At 27.7% G+C, this 17,090-nt stretch overlaps 2 protein-coding genes across 2 annotated transcripts; both read left to right on the plus strand.

Moving 5' to 3' along the window:
- Positions 1–7,980: 7,980 nt before the first annotated feature.
- Positions 7,981–10,313, plus strand: LOC145834478 (carbonic anhydrase 2-like). Its single transcript, XM_082941916.1, has one exon. The coding sequence runs from the start codon at positions 7,990–7,992 to the stop codon at positions 8,827–8,829; it is 840 nt and encodes a 279-aa protein (XP_082798042.1). The 5' UTR covers positions 7,981–7,989; the 3' UTR covers positions 8,830–10,313.
- Positions 10,314–10,481: 168 nt separating this feature from the next.
- LOC145833089 (uncharacterized) lies at positions 10,482–16,242 on the plus strand. The gene is made up of 3 exons (XM_082940288.1): positions 10,482–10,667; positions 13,325–13,513; positions 14,557–16,242. Exons 1-3 carry the CDS (start codon positions 10,482–10,484, stop codon positions 14,716–14,718), a joined length of 537 nt encoding a protein of 178 aa, XP_082796414.1. The 3' UTR covers positions 14,719–16,242.
- Positions 16,243–17,090: the final 848 nt, after the last annotated feature.

A 17,090-nucleotide genomic window follows, 5' to 3' on the forward strand; every position in this document is an offset into this window, starting at 1 on the left:
AGTTTTAATTAAAACGACAAAAAAGAAACTTAAGATCAATGAAAAATCTGTATTAATATAATTAATACTTTTTCAAGTATTATTATTTAAATTAACTCAAAACAAAATAATTTTTAAAATAGAAAAAAATAGTGTGTTTTTTTTTTATATACTCATTTCTACCACTGTTGACTATGGAAACCATAGTCTACCATGGGCACATTCAAATGTTTACTATGTATTTTTGTAAACAATAAAGGACCTGAAACTGCGCCTTGTGGCACACCTATGTCTATACTTTTACAAGTTGACACATACCCTGCAAAAACTACAAATTGTTTTCTTTCAGATAGATATGATTCCAATAGTTTAAGCATTTGGCCTCTTACTCCATAATACTCTAACTTGTCAAACAATATTTTTCTTTCTACACTGTCAAATGCCTTACTCAGATCTAACAAAACTGCACAAACAGCATTACCTTACTCATAAGAGGACAGTGTACTTTCTATAAACTCTGATAAAGCTAGGGTAGTAGAATGGCTCTCTCTGAGTCCAAACTGGGAAGTGTTACGGACATTAAACTTGGTAAAAAAATTGTATAAACGATTGTATATAGCTTTTTCAATAATCTTATTTATGTTTGACAAAAGTGAAATTGGTCTGTAATTTCTTGGAACTATTTTTAAACCTTATTTTAATATTGGTAATACTTTGGCTAAATTTAAACGACTAGGGTATCTACTTTCTTGAAGTGCCAAATTTATTAACTTACTAGTTATTGTGGTTATATGGGAGTTAATCAATTTTAAAACTTTAACAGAGATAATGTCAGTACCATTTGCTTTGTTTGAGTTTAAACTTTTAAATATATCACTTATTTCTTAATCCTGTACCTCAAACCAGGCAAAACTGTTATAGTAGTTTCTGGGGCTATTAATACAAGAGTTTTTGGAGGTGTTAGAATTTAATCTAGTTTGTTTCCCAATAGGTGAAAAATGTAGGTTAAAATTATTTACAATCTCAACTGGATTGGTTAAGAATTCGTCGTTAACTCTAAGTCTTTGGGGAAAGTCAGAGCTTTTTTTCTGTCTTTTTGTAATATGTTAGATAAGTGTTTGATGTCTTTTTACTATTAAAACTACAACAATCAAAAATTCATTATTTCAACAGCCTTCTTTCCAGTATAAGTATTTGCTCAACTAGATGGTTTGGTTTATTTATTTCCATATGACATTATTATATTTTTATTGCATAATGTTTGTAAAGCAAGTTGGCAAGGATTGTGAAAACTTGACTTAAGTGTTGAAGTTTTGTATAAAAAATTAAAAATCTTTTTTTTTTGAATTAGCCCAGTATTATATCAATAGAATTAGATAAAATTCTTATATTTGAATTGAAAGTTATCAAGTTTTAAGTAGTACTTACCTAAAAATATTTGCTTTATTATACTTTTTGTTTATTGGAAAATATGTTAGTTTTAAAACTAAAACTGAGCAAACTTAACTTTTTTGGGTTGTTTAAATAATAACTCTTGATTAATATAAAGTTATGATGATATAAAACAAATTTTTTTTCTAAGATTACTTAATAAAATTTCAAAAAATAAGTCCAATAAAGAGTCTTTATGAAAAATAATATTGGGAGAACTGCATAAAAAAAAATTGTGGATCTTACTAATAATAAATCTTTCTAACATATTAAGTCTATTGTTTTAAAAATACATATAAACCCAAAAATGTCTGCGAATTACTTCAATCTTTCAATGTTTACTGTATTACATTTTTTTTTCAAAAGAAAACCTTTAAAAATTTGATAAAACTACTAATTAAATTTTAATCAAAAATTTGAAATACCTTTTTAAAATTAAGTAAAAGAAAATTTAAAATTTTTCAAGGTTTTCTCTTTGGTGATTGGTTTTGTATTTTTAAAGACATCAACGTTTGATCTATGCAAAATATATTGAAATCAATACACAGCTTACTGGCATAGAAATAATTTGTTGTTAACAGAAAAGTCTAGTTTAAAGCTCTAACATATGTTGGAATCTTGACTCTATGGCTACCGCTATTACTTTCCAAAGAACAATTCAAAAAAAAAACTGGTCCACAGTATATAGTTACTGTGTCTTCATAATTATTTTACAAATAAAGTCAATTTAAAACAACATTTTCAAGAACAAAACAAGCCATCATATTCAAACTGAAACTAAAAGTTACAGCTAGCCTAATATCTAACATTTTGTAACCAACATTAAAAGATGGAGATTACCTTAATTAATAGAATAAAATGGTTGAGCATAATTTAAGTCTTAACTATTAACCATAAATAGTTTTCAACTTTTACTTAGTACGTAGAATACTGAATGCTATTAAATTTAAATGCTACTTACAAATGCTTATATATATTATGATGTAATAAAAGGGTTGATCATGCCAATTCGATCATCAGACCACAAGTTTTGGTAGACTGAGACCGGTTTTGTCCTTATTAGGACTCATCAGTCAGTCACAACCAAAAACCTTGCAGTCGTCAATCTACAAACGGTTTATCTTGCTTTCACATGAAGCAACCATTTGCTGGCAATGATCAGTGACGTCCATTGTTGTTTGCCGGTCCATTGTTGTTTGCCGTGCAACGTTTAAAACATTGCCCACTAGGCAAGACATCTGGTACGCTTGTTCAAAGTGATCAACCCTTTTATTAAACTTGAGCTTGTCTCAGGGCAAGCAAAAGTCCAGGCTTCTGCTCTGCTGACTTTTGCAGATGTTTTATATAACTTATATATTTAAATACTACTTACTATACCTTTTTTAAAGAAAGGAATGACAATAAGTTATTGGTTATATTTTATTTGAAAGAACAAGTACACAATCTAATGATAATATAAAAAACATCATATTTTAAAAAATACTTGAAATGAAGTCAGAACTTTATGCATGTTTTTAATCTAGGATAATATATTTTTGAAGAAGTGTTTAGTATATGATGAGAATTAACTGATAGAACTATACCACGAAAATCATAAATATATAATCATAAAACACTTGTTAGAAAATAACAATGTTCAAAAAAGAACTTTAAATAAAACAATACAATGTCAGTTTCTGGATCTACATGTTAGCAGCAGCAAGATGGTGTCTAGGACAATGTCACTGCCCAAAATCAGTATATACATAGCTGAACATAGCCTACAAAAGCTTACATCAGACTCATTTTCTTTAAACTGTGACTTTAGTTTTGTTGTATCAGACTTTATTTTCTCTTAACTGTTACTTTATTTTATAAAGTTCAAGATTTAACTAAATCAAATTTGCAGTAAAACTAGCATTCCGTTACAGTTTTAGCGGATATTTATTCTAGGTAAAAAGTTGTTTCAGACAAAGCAAAATATGTTTTTAGAAATATTAAAATCTACTTATAAGCTAGTGATTATAAGCAGTTTATCTTTCATGACTTATGTATTTTTCAGACTTATTTGTTGCACTGATGAGCTTTTTGAGCAAAACTTTGTTAGCAAAATAGACTTTGAAAAAAAAAAAAACAATATTTCTTCTTCTTCTGTAAATCTCTTTTTACTTCACTATCAAACAAAACTATAACATAATATTTGTTGATAATTCTTCACTAACTTGATGTTTTTATGTAAATATGTAGTGTAGTTAGAAACTGCATTAGGTATACACTTCAGTCTAATCAGGTTATATTTATTAAAACTAAATTAATTTAAAATTTACAAGGTGACATAGTATCATGAATTATCATGGAATTTAAAAACATAGGTTAAAAATCATAGAGTTTGATTTGCTCTCAAAAAAATAAGATACTCTGGATTTTAACCTTAATAAAGAAAGTACTGTATATCAATTATAAAAATAGTTTATTGTAATTAGAGAAATTAATTGTTTAAAAACAACAGTGTAAATATTTTTGGAATAATAACTTATGGGATGGAAAAATAAAATGCAGAATAGATTGAATTTAAATATATGGTTAAAATACATCTAGAATAGGAATCAAATTCTTTTTTTTTCATAATTTTTAACTAAACTTCTTACATATTTTAATTCTGCACAATAACTTAAATATTCATTACATAGTATTCAAATCTATACAACATGTTCTTCTAAAAATTAACTACATTTTTACCAATCTTTTATCAAGTTTTACAATTTTTCATTTTGTTTTTTTATAATGTAAAATCTGTTTAGCAGTGAAACTGAATAAATGTAAATTTTGTAATAAATAATTTGAAGTCATAAGAAATTTATTTACTCATATGTTTTTTGAGGTAAATACCTCAATTTTTCAAAAATTTTTCCTTGCAATATTAAATATAAAACTTTCAGAAATTATTATATTTTTGATTTTTTAATAAATAAATAAAAAATTGATAAATACAACAAGTAACTTATACTACAAAGTATAAACTATTTATCTCAAAAAACGTCGAGAGGAGATATAATTTTATTAATTTCAGTTTATTCACCAATTATAGTTTTCACTCCCATTAAATAACCTATTGAATTCTCTGACTTTAATATGTTATAACTCAAAAATTAGTTTGAATAATAACTGTCTGTAGAAAGCAACTAGTTAAAACTCTATAAAATACGGTCAGGTTGTAAAAAAAAGTGATTTACTGCCCCTAGGGCCTTATTCAAAATAAATCTTATTTATTTAAAAGGAATTTTCACAAAAGTTTTTTAGTGAGATTAATAAAATAAAAGCCTTAAATTGCAACTTAGTCAAATAACAATGTTGTATTAAATTTAGCAGAAGCTCAATAAAACAGTTATAATTTGTTTTAAACCAATATACTTTGCAAAGTAAGTAGTAAATAAAACTGAAAAAAAAAATTTACTATGTATATTGTCAAGCAAAAGTGGTTGTTACCAATATATAAACCTAGTTATGTGTATTTAATAAACAGCAACTACTACAAAAAATCACAGGTACTTTAAACAAGTAATCTTTCATTTTGTTGTTACTAATTTTAGTATTTATTTCTTCTTTTGTTTATGTTTACATATATTTGAATTCAATTATAAATTTTGTTTAAATATTTAGCATGAAAAGCATTTATCATTATGTTTTTAAAGAAATTTAGGGGGGCATGAGCAGTAAAGGGGCCACAGGGGGCCATGAGGTTATTAATTAAAACTTACACTAGATATTCAGGAGTTGATGATGAAGAGCAAAAATCATGTTTTAGGCGTTTTTAACTGTTTTTTTTTTCAGAAATCTTGTTTGAGGGGACCATAGCTTTTTTAATTTCATTAAAGGCGGCCTTTTGAAGACAAGTTTGGGAAACCCTGTTCTACATAAATCAAGGGAGAAACTATGCAACATTTTGACATAGAAATAGACTTTTTAGTAACTATAAAATTGAAATATCATAAAAGGTTATTAAAGTTTTCAAAAGTCAACTTTTACTATTTTCATTTCTGAAGTTCCTGAATATTGTAAATATATCAAAAGTTATTGTAAAAAAATGATTTGCAAGTACTGCAAAAAAGCACTAGAAATACTTTTTTTGCTGTTTTTATATTTTTTTTGTTGTAATGTATGTATTGTATGTATTCTTGTATGATGTCTTTATCTGAAAAAGCTTAAGAAATTTAAGAATTTAAGCTTTTTAAACTTTTTTTTATTAAAATTTTTTAATTTATCTAAATAAATAGAACATAAAATCACTACAAGATATTGCTTTCAAACACCTAAAACAAAGTTCTGACTCCCTAGATAATATTTCTGTAAATTTGTTTCTATTTTCTTTTTCTGTGCTAAAGCCTTTTAAAAAACAAAAATAGGTTCAATGAGTTTTAAGCTACATTACCCTCAGTATAACCACTGCAAAAAGCACCACTGAATTTAAGAAAAAAGAAACATTGTTAAAAATGAAATTTATAAGTAAAAGTTCTGAAATTTTAGACAACTTTGATTTTTTAAACTTACACTATGCCATTTCAAAGAAAAATGGTAAAAAAATTGTCAGATATAGATATTTCAAGTGTTTTAAATACTATTTGTAAACCTCAACTTTGACATAAGTTGTTTAGCTTTTAAAGTAGATTTTAATTTGGAATATAGTGAAAGCTTGTAACATTGTAACTTAATAAACTTCTACTATCACATATTACATTTTTTTATTTTAATAATTTGTTAAGGATTAAAATTTATTTTTGGCTACCTTGTTTAAGCAAAAATGAACATTAAAATTGCAAGGATTTAATTCGAATTCAAGCTTTCAAGGGGTCATATATCAAAAAATTAAAATCAAGTAAAGAAATCTAGTGGTCTAATTAAAAAAGTTATGATGTTAAAATAATTTTTAAAATAGTGTTACATAATATAAATTATCTATAAAATAATAGTTAAAAAAATTGCCATATCCTTGTAAGTTCAAAACTTTTTTTGCATATATATCCAAAAGAAAAAATTTGAAATACAAAAAAATTTAAGATTTTGAAAAGTCCAACTAAGAAATTTTATAATGGTAACACTTCTACTTTTAATTTTATTAAGTAGATGATTAACAATCATCAAAAGTTAGAACTTGATAGGTCATGCACCTTTGTTTTATTGTTATTTTTTGTTCACTTTATTAAGTAAAAATTTCATTTATAGTTATTTTCAGTTTATTTTACTTATTTAATGACTTCTTATTAAAAGAAATACAGTAAAATTATTTTACAATTGAGAAAATTGTTTTTAGTAAGTTAGAAATAGTTATACATTGAAGAAAATATCTTCTAACCAAAAAGAAAATATTTTATAAAACGTAAGATGTTGGTTTTCATAATGCTTTAAAATCTATATAATTTCAATTTTAGAAAATAATCTTTCTTTTACTAAAGTTTATTTTTGTTGTCTTTAAAAAAATTGACAAAGTATGACTAACATTAATAAAATCAAAAAAATTTGGCATTTAGTACTGCAAAATTTTTCTTTTTGCAGTTCAAGTTTTCAAAAGAGTCTATATTGCCCTTCTGTTTATCTCGCAATAGTTACAGGTAATTATTCAAATACTGTTAAAGAAGGAGATTAAACTAGTGAGAAATTTCTACATTTGTTTTGAAAATGCTATGCTTAGTATACAATATTGTATTTAAACTTAATTGTATGTTTTTTTTTTGTACTTACATACAACTGTTAGGCTTAAAAAAATAATTAAAAAGCAGTATTCTTAAGTAAGTAGTAGTAGTAAGTAGCAATAGTAGATATTAAGAGAAATAACATTTTAGAAAGTTCTAGTGTGTTTAATTACTTGACATAACTCTATTCAAGAAGTTAAAGCAGTTTAATACAACATCATAATAAATTTATAATAAGATATTCTTAAAACTTAATATAATAAGCAGTCAGTCATAAAGGGTTATTCTACAAGATTGGAAGGCCAATACTTGAGCTATGAGCTTCAGGTGTAACTCAAACCCAAGTAATTTTCTTTTCAAAACAATCATGACCTGTCATGTGATTAAACTTAACTTATGTATTTAGATTTAAGATTCTTTAAATTTTTGCTTAAATTCAAATCCAGTTAAGGTTTAAAATATTTTAGGTATATTGTTTCTGGTAATTAGTGAATATAATGTCTGAAATTTTTTATGTATACATTGAGAATATTACAAAACTGTTTGTAATGTGTTTTTATGGATAAATTAGTTTCATTAAATAAAAAATACAAATAAAAATTACAAAGTTTTTAAAATTTTTTTAATTATTTTATAGAAATAAATTTTTGATGTGTCTATAGGTAAAATTTAAACTATAAACAATAGTTGTATGTTGTTACAAAAGTTTAATGTACCATAACTATATATTTTTAAGTCTTCAGGTATCACAAGACTTAACAAAACAAACCATTTTAAGCATCTAGATCATGTATGTACTACCTATGTTTACATTTTTTTTGAATAGCAATTGCTTTCTACAAACATATTAACAAACAAATAATATTACTATGTTTCATCTTACTACAAACTTCAACAGAAAACTATTAAAAACATGAAAGCCATCACGCAGAAGCTCGCGCAGTTCATCAAACCTCTGTGCAGGACGTACGCCTACGACGTCCCCCAGCACAAGTGGCACCTTCAGTACCCCATTGCAAAGAACGGCAGGCGGCAGTCACCCATTAACCTGGTCCTCAACGACCCAGACATTGCTGTCAAAAAGACCTACAAAAACCCCCTAAACTTTAACTACCATAGCGACGACATAAACTTGGTCACCAACAACGGCTCAAGCGTGACTTTCTTTGCCAACGAAAAGGCCACCATTGAGGGTGGACCGCTGAAAGGGGACAGGTACAAGATGGTGCAGTTCCACTTCCACTGGGGGGCGCACAGCAACTGCGGCTCGGAGCACCTGGTGAACGGGCGGCAGTACTCTGGGGAGGTGCACATTGTCCACCAGAACACAAAGTACCCAACTTTTGACGAGGCCCTGGAGAAGGGGGACGGTCTGTGCGTTGTTGGGGCACTGATGGACGCCAAAGTGGGCCACCACTGCAAGAAGTACCAGAAAGTAGTGGACCAGCTGTCCAAGGTGCACTCGAAGGGGTTCAACTGCAAGATTGACCTGGACTTCAACTGCACTTCGCTGTTGCCCAGCAACCTTGACAACTTTGCCTACTACGAGGGGTCGCTGACCACCCCGCCCCTCAACGAGTGCGTCCAGTGGATAGTGATGCTGGAGCCGGTGAGGATCGGCGAGGAGCAGATGCAGCAGTTCAGGGAGCTGAGGGGGCACAATGACGAGAAGATACTGAACAATTACAGGTGGGTGCAGAGCATGTTTGGCAGGAAGATCACCCACTCGTGCTGCTGCTGCGGCGGAAAGTAACATTTTAAAGGGGATTTTTATGCAATAATTTGATCATTTAAGACACCTTTGTTCTTTTAGGTTCTGTTGCTGTTTAGGTTAATCAGTTATTCATTGATTCTACCTGTGTATTGGCTGTAAAAGCATTTGTGATGATCAATAATAGCAATTAGCTTTGGTGCTTTTTGAATTAAAACTTTTAAGAACTTGCTTTGATTGTTTGCTAATAAAGCATTTAAATTAGGTTTACCTTAAATGCTTAATGTATTTTTAAACCCTTATGACAGCTGTTATATGTCACATGTCATATTACAGCTAATTAATGTATTTTTTCACAGAAAGTTTTTATTATGTTAAGGTTATTTTAGTGAAATTACAGTAAATTTTAATACATACTAAAAATACTTAATTTTGCAAATTGCTTTTATTAAAAGTAGAAATATTTAGAAGTGCAAATGTTAAAAATACTTATTAATATTTAAAAACTGTTTATTAACATCATTTATTTTGATTAGAACATCTTTAAGCAACAGCTGTACAAAGCTTATTTTGTGTGAATAATTAGAAACCCTGTAAAGTTTAAGTCATATCTATTTGGTCGAATCATTATGCAAAAAAGTTTTAAAAACCTATGTTTATCTAATACTTACATATGGTTTGATGCAAAAAGTTGTTGATAAATTGTGTACATACGTATGTTGATTAAAACGTGTGCAAATGTTTCACTTTATTACTTGATCAATCTAATTATATACTGGTTTTACTTTAAACGAATTATTATTATCGTTTCGATTGCACGTTTTATTTTGTTTACATATATGCTGTATATACCTCGTTGCATTAATTTTAAACCTACCTTAGTTATTCGATTTTTTTAACGCTACTGCAAATCTGTTTGCTTATAAAAAGTAGTAGGTAAGACGTTGTTTAAATATAGTTGAAGTATGTTAGTCATTACACACCAATAGTGTTACATAATTCACTGCGTTTTGATTTTCATGTTATAAAAGTGGTTACTAATTGAGTGTATTTACTATTAAAAGAAACTTTTTTGTTCTTCAATTTTTTGTGTTTTTCGTTCACATGCGTTAAGGGTTTCTTTATTTGTGTTTAATAGTGCCTTTAAGTAACTTTATGTAAAATATCAGTATTTTTCTTACTATGTAGAGTTTAAATAAAATTTGATGACTAGTTTTAAACTATAAATGCACGAAAATAAGTTCAAATAAAATATTTGTTTAAAAAAACTTATTTTTGTATTTTTTGTTGTAAATTTTTAAATATTGTTTGTCAAACTTTAGTCTTATAAACATTTTTTTTGAGCAAACCTTTGCCATCATACAGATTTTAGTTTATTGGTAGCCATATAAAAAAGTTTTGCTTGTTTCTTTGTGCTTAAAAGCAATTTGTTATGTTAAAATGGCTTTGTTTAATTATTTTATAATCAACAATCAAAAATTGGATTTTTATTTGGTGCAAAGTTTTTCGTAGTTTTGTATTTTCTACAAAACCACCACACGAATACTGTAAAGTTACTAAAAAAAGTTTATACAAAACATATTTATTACTGTAACATCTTCACATGTTTCCATCTGAACTGTAAGGTTACTTTAGGTCGAAAAGGTTAACAAAGTTCAAACGCTCAGCAGCGCCACCGAGCGATTATTTAAAAAATGAACATGAGCAAGCGTTCGCACACGGCGGTGATCGGCGAGTGCAAGGTGATCATAGAAATAGCCCACAAGTCGTACCAGGCGGGAGAGAGGGGGTCGTCGCTGGGGGGCGCAAGCGGGAACGGGGAGGACTTGTTTCTGTCCCTGGCCGCCAAGTGCTCCGAAATCGACTACGTCGCCAGGCAGGTGAGTGAAATTTTTATCGTGTTAAGTTAATTGAATTTACTAAACTTTCTTGGTTACTTTGGTTACTATTAATGTATCATGCTAAATTAGATAATTTATAAAAAAATGGTAAATTAGTTTGTTCTTAAAACTTTTTTTTAATTAGTTTAGTTTAAAGGAAACTAAGGTGCTTTTAAAGAAAACTTAAAGCATTAACTAAATTTTATTTCTCTTTTACCCGTCCAATCGGCCTTATCAGTTTACTTACACAAAATACTATTTTTTGTTGACTTAATCCAAATTTTTAACTGGAACTCTGTTGTTAGAAATGCCTGGTGCTCTATTATGTTATAAAAACTTTTAAATTAAATAAAACATTTTTGTCAGTAAACTAGTAAATTTACAACGACTCTTAGACTTTAGCGTCAGTATTCAAAAATTTTTTAACCTTTGGGTTTGATTTAAAAATCTATTTGAAAATAATTAGTTGGGATTGTGTTGTGTATTTTTTACTTCTAATTTAGTTTTTATGGCTAATCAACTCATTTAAAGTTTATTTATATCATGGTGTTGTTTTGTAAACAATTAGATTCAGATTTGTAGTGATCATTTATTGGTTGGTTTATCGTATCTGTTTTATTTTTATAAAGTTATGTTTGCATCAATTCTAAGCATTTTTAAAAGGAACGATGTTAACAAAGTATGTTTAACAACTTTGTACACTTTTAAATTATTTAAAATTAAATACTTACCAATATTTATTTTTATATTAGTAAAAAGTAATATATTAAGCTAGTTCAATTTAATAGTAACCAAGCATATATATAAATACATACAAGTTTGCGTCATCATTTTATAGTTATTAGTATTAATTCTATTAAATGTTTTTACGCTGTAAAATTAAACAACTGCTTAAATTCTTCTTTGCTTCAGTGATAACACTTTTTGCTTTACTTTCAAAAGTAAACAACCTTATTTATCTCATCGACATTCAAACTAACCAGTGTTTATATTTTTAGTTTAAACATGATGTAGATTTTAAATGTTGTTTTAGTGTAAACATAAAAACAGCTTATTTTATTTTTTGATGTTTTTTAGCCAATTTCGTATGCTTTTTAATAGAATGACTTAATAACAACACAAATACATGTTTGAAATTAAATTGTTTGTTTATTATCAATTCAGTACTAAAGAAAAAAAATTTGCAACCATATCATCACATGAATCATTTAAAATATTTTGATCTGACAAAAAATAATTAAGAAATACACCGCATATGTGTATTATGCTGACTAGTTTTTTTTTTGATTAATTGAAAGTTTTCTGAAACTAATTGTGTTTGTTTAACAACTCCAGAAATTTCTTATTATTTAATGCAAGTTAGGAATGATGAAATGTTACATTTTGTAAATAAAATTTTAAATATTTTTATTCATTTTTTTTTTTTTTGATGTTCCATAAACCTTTGCAATATATAGCAAACTTTTCGACTAAAAAAGTCTAAGTTATAAAATGAGTTTTCTTTTTTTTTTGCTTTTGCTCACATGAAAATTGTTAATTAAATTACTTAATTAGTATCAACTAAAAATTGTACTGCATTTATATATAAATTATTGAAAATACTTGAATTAAAAAAAAACGGTAATCTGTTTCATACAAGCAATATATTTTTTGTTATACTCTGCTGTTAATGCTCGAATTGAATTGCAGTTGTTAAAAAAAGTGGTTTGTTTAAATGAGAAGAGCGAATACATATCGTCTAGATATGATTTCGCTTTTTTTGAAATTCATTAAGTTTTAAAATATTCAATGTTATAGTCAATTATTTGAATATCTTTGATTTTTACTTGCTTAGTTAGCAGGAAGCTCAATTTGTGCACTGAAGTTTGTCCTCTACAAAGTAGCAGTATTTTTGTTTATTGTATAACTTTTGTATTAATGTTCAGCACAGTGCAACTCAGTTTGAGCTTTAACAGCTATGAGGTTTACAACAGTATTATTGCTTGTATGAAACATATGTACTATTTTTTTTCTATTTAAAAACTATTTAAAAGCTGCTCAAGTAGGCTCTGTGGAAGGTGGTTTAATTTATCTGATTTTCTATATATATATATATATATATATATATAATTTATTGAAATGGCGATTTTAAAAATTCTGGAACATATGTTTCATAAAGCTTTAATTTTTCATAAAGCTTTAATCATCAGCCAGTTAAATTCAAAATAAAAAGCACTGTACTAAACAAAGATACAAAAGTTATGCAAAAAACAAAAAACAGTATGACGTAATATTGTACATTACAAATATTCAGTACAAAAATCGATCTACCTTCTAACTAATCAAACAACTAAAATCAACGAAAACGTCATCAGTTGAAAGTGTTTAAGTTTAAACATTAACCTTATTTTATATATATATATATATATATATATTTATCTCTTTTAAACAGATTTTTTTTTTATCAACTTAGTTTTTTTTTTTGTTAAAATAGATTCAGTGTTTTTATTTTCGCTTAAGATATTGATTTAAACGTATTATTACCACCGGTAAACTAATGAAAAGTTTTAAATTAACCAAATAACATATATATATGAAATAACAACGTTTGTTTAATGTTTAAATGTTTAAAAGAGATAACAAACATTTAAATAACAGAGATAAAAAATTGTTCACAGGTGATCACAAAGTTCCGGTCGGTGTCCTCCGAAGCCACCCAGCGGTCGAACTTTCGCGCCATTTTCAAGATAATCTGGCGGTACATCCGGGACAAGTCGGTGAACCCGGAGAGGAGGTTCCTGCTGATGATGCTCGCCCTCAGCACGCTGACCGTCGGCGCCAGGAAGGCGTCGAAAAGCGGCGATGAGGTAGGAAAATAGTTATTAAAAAACATAGAAAAATATTAATAGAAAATGTTTTAAAAGCATGGATGGATGAGCAGGATTTCGTTGGCAGAAACAGGGTTGCCACACACACTCAGGGAAACTCAAGGGATTTTGATTTTTTAACTCAGAGAAAGACTTGTTTGTAACTCAAGGAAGTTTCTGGTCACTCAGGAAAGATTTTTTCACTGAAAGAGTGGTAACCCTGCAAAAGGCTTCTAAGAACAAAAAAATATTGAAAAAGCATCCAAGAGTTGACATGAAGTTTAAAATCATAAAATAAAGTAAGATATAAGATAAGGTTTTTTATAAAAGGTTTTTTTTATTGAAGTTGTTTGAAGCCTTCTGCCAATGAAAGCGCCTCTTTTCTCATAAATTAAGAAAAAAAAAATTCCCAATTTACCGGATTGCCACTTTACCTGGAAACCTGGAAAAACCATGAATTTGAGAAATTTTGAAAAAAATCTTGAAATACCTTGAATTTTTAATAACTTTAACATTTTCAGTTGTAAAATTTTGATTTGACACAAAAAATATATCATATAATTAAGATTTTTTGTCAACATCAAAAATTTTTTTATTAAAAAACACATTTTAAGTAACTTTACAGTATCTTTTCAATGCTTTTATTCTATTTAACACAGTTTCTTTAATAGAAATTAACTTAAAACTAAAAATAGACCCAAAAATGTGTACTTTTAAAAACTTGGAAGAAATTTGGAAAACCTGGAAAAAAATTTGAAAAAATGAGTTTCAACCCTGCAATTCTTAAACATTTACATAAAGCTCGTTTTAAACAATTTACTCTTGCAACCAAAAAAGAATACATAGCTTGCAGAAAAAAGTATTTTTCTTATTTCACAATTAATATTTTTTTTTTATTAGTCAAGTACTTTTTTACCGCCTTCCACCAATGAAAGAATTTCTTTTCCCTCAGGTTTTTAAAATATAACAAGTAAAAGATGCGAAGTACATTTGTTAAAGAAAATGACTTAATAATTTTTAGAAATATAAAATATTATTACTAGGTGGACAAGTGGAGAAATGAGATTGCAAACTGGATCGGATGCCACCTGTCCTTGGAGCCAAGTTCGGAAAAAGGCAAAAAGTCCGCGCAGTCGAGTGGCGGGAACTTGAAGGAGCGCGCGCAAAAGCTCTTCGCCACCGCCTACTTGCCCTCCTTCGACTAGCGACAAGTAGAAAACGGCCATTTTCGTATCAGTTTTAGTTTAGCTGGAGTCTTGCCCTGGGAGCGGCGAGGAACAGAACTGGAAAGCGCTCTGATGATTTTTGCCAACAATCTTTTTTCTGCTTCAAAAATTTTAATTTTAGTTTTCTGTAAAACGTGTTTTAGTTGCCGCAGCAAAATGTTTTTCTTTTTTTTTTGGTGTTTTTGTTATAATTTTTTTTGAATCAATAAGTTTACCCAAAGGCTATTTATCAGATTTTTTGTTTTAGTTTCTTACTCAAGTTTGTTTCATTTTCATATCAAAAGAACTTAATTGTTCTGTTCTTTGCTAGTTTTTTTGTTATAATTTTTTTTTATAGGATTATGAAGTATATCTACAAAAGACATTTATCCTAGTCACATTATAGATTTTTTAAAAAAGACCCAGCAAATGTTTTTTGAGCATATATTCGAATATTACCTTGTGCAAATTTTTTACACTTTTCTGAGTGTGATAGAGAACTCTTTTGACTTTTTTAAAGTTTTTTGTCTGTAAACTTAACACAAAAGTTATGTTATTAAAGAAATTTATTTTAAACCAGCGTGAACACATGTAACTCAATAATTGGTTCTAGATTAATAACCTCTTATGTTTATGCTGTTTATTCATGTACACCAGATTTTTTTTTCTTGACTTTGAAGCGAATTTCTGCTCATTTAATTTTTAAATCTTAAACTTGTTTTTTGTTTGAAGCTTTTAAGTTTTTGTTGGTAACTAGAGTTTCAATCAAATTCTGAACAAGTATTTCAAGTTTACACAACAACTTAAATTAAGGAGTTTGCATTTTTTTACCATCCACATAAAAACAAATTTAAAAATAAGTTTCATGCAATCACAAACGTCCCAATTTTTTTTTCAACCCATGAATTTTAAAACCTCTCGAAAATGAAGTGCATTTTTCAGCGGAATGTTTTAATTTAGTTTCTCTTAAATACAACGTGTCAACGCAAACTGATGACCTCAATTGTTACGTCACAAAACAAACTAGTTGTCACGTCACAACGTTTCATGTGGCTGCTTTGTAGATTTTTTCATTAACCTCTGTTAGCTCAACAACAACAATACACAAAGTTTCGAATCGAAAATTTTATATTATTTTTTTTTTTCCGTTTAGAATATTGCTTTTTATATCATGACGTCTGTTTATCTATTAAGTGCGACTCACTTTGGTTTGTTTTGCACATTTTTTAAGTTTTTTTACAAGTATGATATTGCCAAGTGGTTCGTTTAAACTTGAAGCTCTGTTGTTGGTCGTCAGCGGTTTAAATTGTTGTTTTCAACTGCACCCTTGAGATTTAACTTTTTTTTTCAACTGTACTTTTTACCAGCTTATACTGTTTTTTTTTTCAACTGCTAATTATACCTTTTGAAAAATCTTTGTGGTTTCGAATAAGAGCAATAATGTTTTCTGATTAAACCGTTTTCAATTAGTTTGTAACTTTTTATCTGCTAGTTTTAAGCAACATTTTTTGTCTTAATTCAGTCGTTTGTCTATTTTTTTTTGTCAAAAATTTAATGCAAATCAAAAGTTGTTACTACAAAGATCTTTAAAAAGAAATTTTATATACATGTGTATTTTAAATCAAATTTATGACGTTTTAAAAACGAACAAACTAAAATTACAAATAATAAATTGCTTTAATATAAAATATTGACTTGTTTATATAAAGACTCATTAATAGACCTAACACTTAAGTAAAAACATTTTGATAACTTTGAAACTAAATTTGTTTGTTGCATTAACTGTTCGGCAAAAGTATCCAATACTTTAATGCATAAATAACTTTTTAAATATAGTTAAACATCAAAAACATCCCCAAAAACTTCTTTAAACATCCATTTTAAAGTTGCAAAAATAGAATTTCGAAACAACACATTGTCTTTGTCATATATAAGAGTTGAATTAATTTAAAATTATTTCCTAATAAAGCGCTCTATGCATTTGATCGATGTTCGATTTGTTTAATTGAATTTCAACTCAAAATCAATATTTGCTCAGTCGAACTGCAAACCGCGGTCTCGCTATGGAAACAAACATTTCCAGAGTTAAAACAACTTTGATAAACTTTCTGTTTTATTAGAAAACAGATGTATAATAAATGTAAGTTGCAAAATCTTAAGTAATTTAAAACAATTGAAATGATGTACAATGAGAATTTTAAAGTATTTTGTTGTCACTCTGATAGTAAGTTTTGTAAAAAAATAGTGGTGGTTATTTCGTAACAACAAATATAAAAGAGCATGAGCACGTTTTTATATAAGAAAAATTTAGGTAACACTTAAAAACTGTAGTAGTTATATAAAAAAAAAGTAATTTTTAAGAAAAAAATTCT

The sequence above is a fragment of the Thalia democratica genome, chromosome 4, assembly GCF_965202585.1.
Source record: "Thalia democratica chromosome 4, ktThaDemo2.hap1.1, whole genome shotgun sequence".
NCBI lineage: Eukaryota > Metazoa > Chordata > Thaliacea > Salpida > Salpidae > Thalia > Thalia democratica.

Excerpts from the sequence above, each read along its gene's own strand:
- LOC145834478 (XM_082941916.1), top strand. The coding sequence starts at position 7,990 with ATGAAAGCCATCACGCAGAAGCTCGCGCAGTTCATCAAACCTCTGTGC.
- LOC145833089 (XM_082940288.1), top strand. The coding sequence starts at position 10,482 with ATGAACATGAGCAAGCGTTCGCACACGGCGGTGATCGGCGAGTGCAAG. Across the intron at positions 10,668-13,324 it reads TCGACTACGTCGCCAGGCAG|GTGATCACAAAGTTCCGGTC; the intron begins GTGAGTGAAATT and ends AATTGTTCACAG. Across the intron at positions 13,514-14,556 it reads CGTCGAAAAGCGGCGATGAG|GTGGACAAGTGGAGAAATGA; the intron begins GTAGGAAAATAG and ends TATTATTACTAG.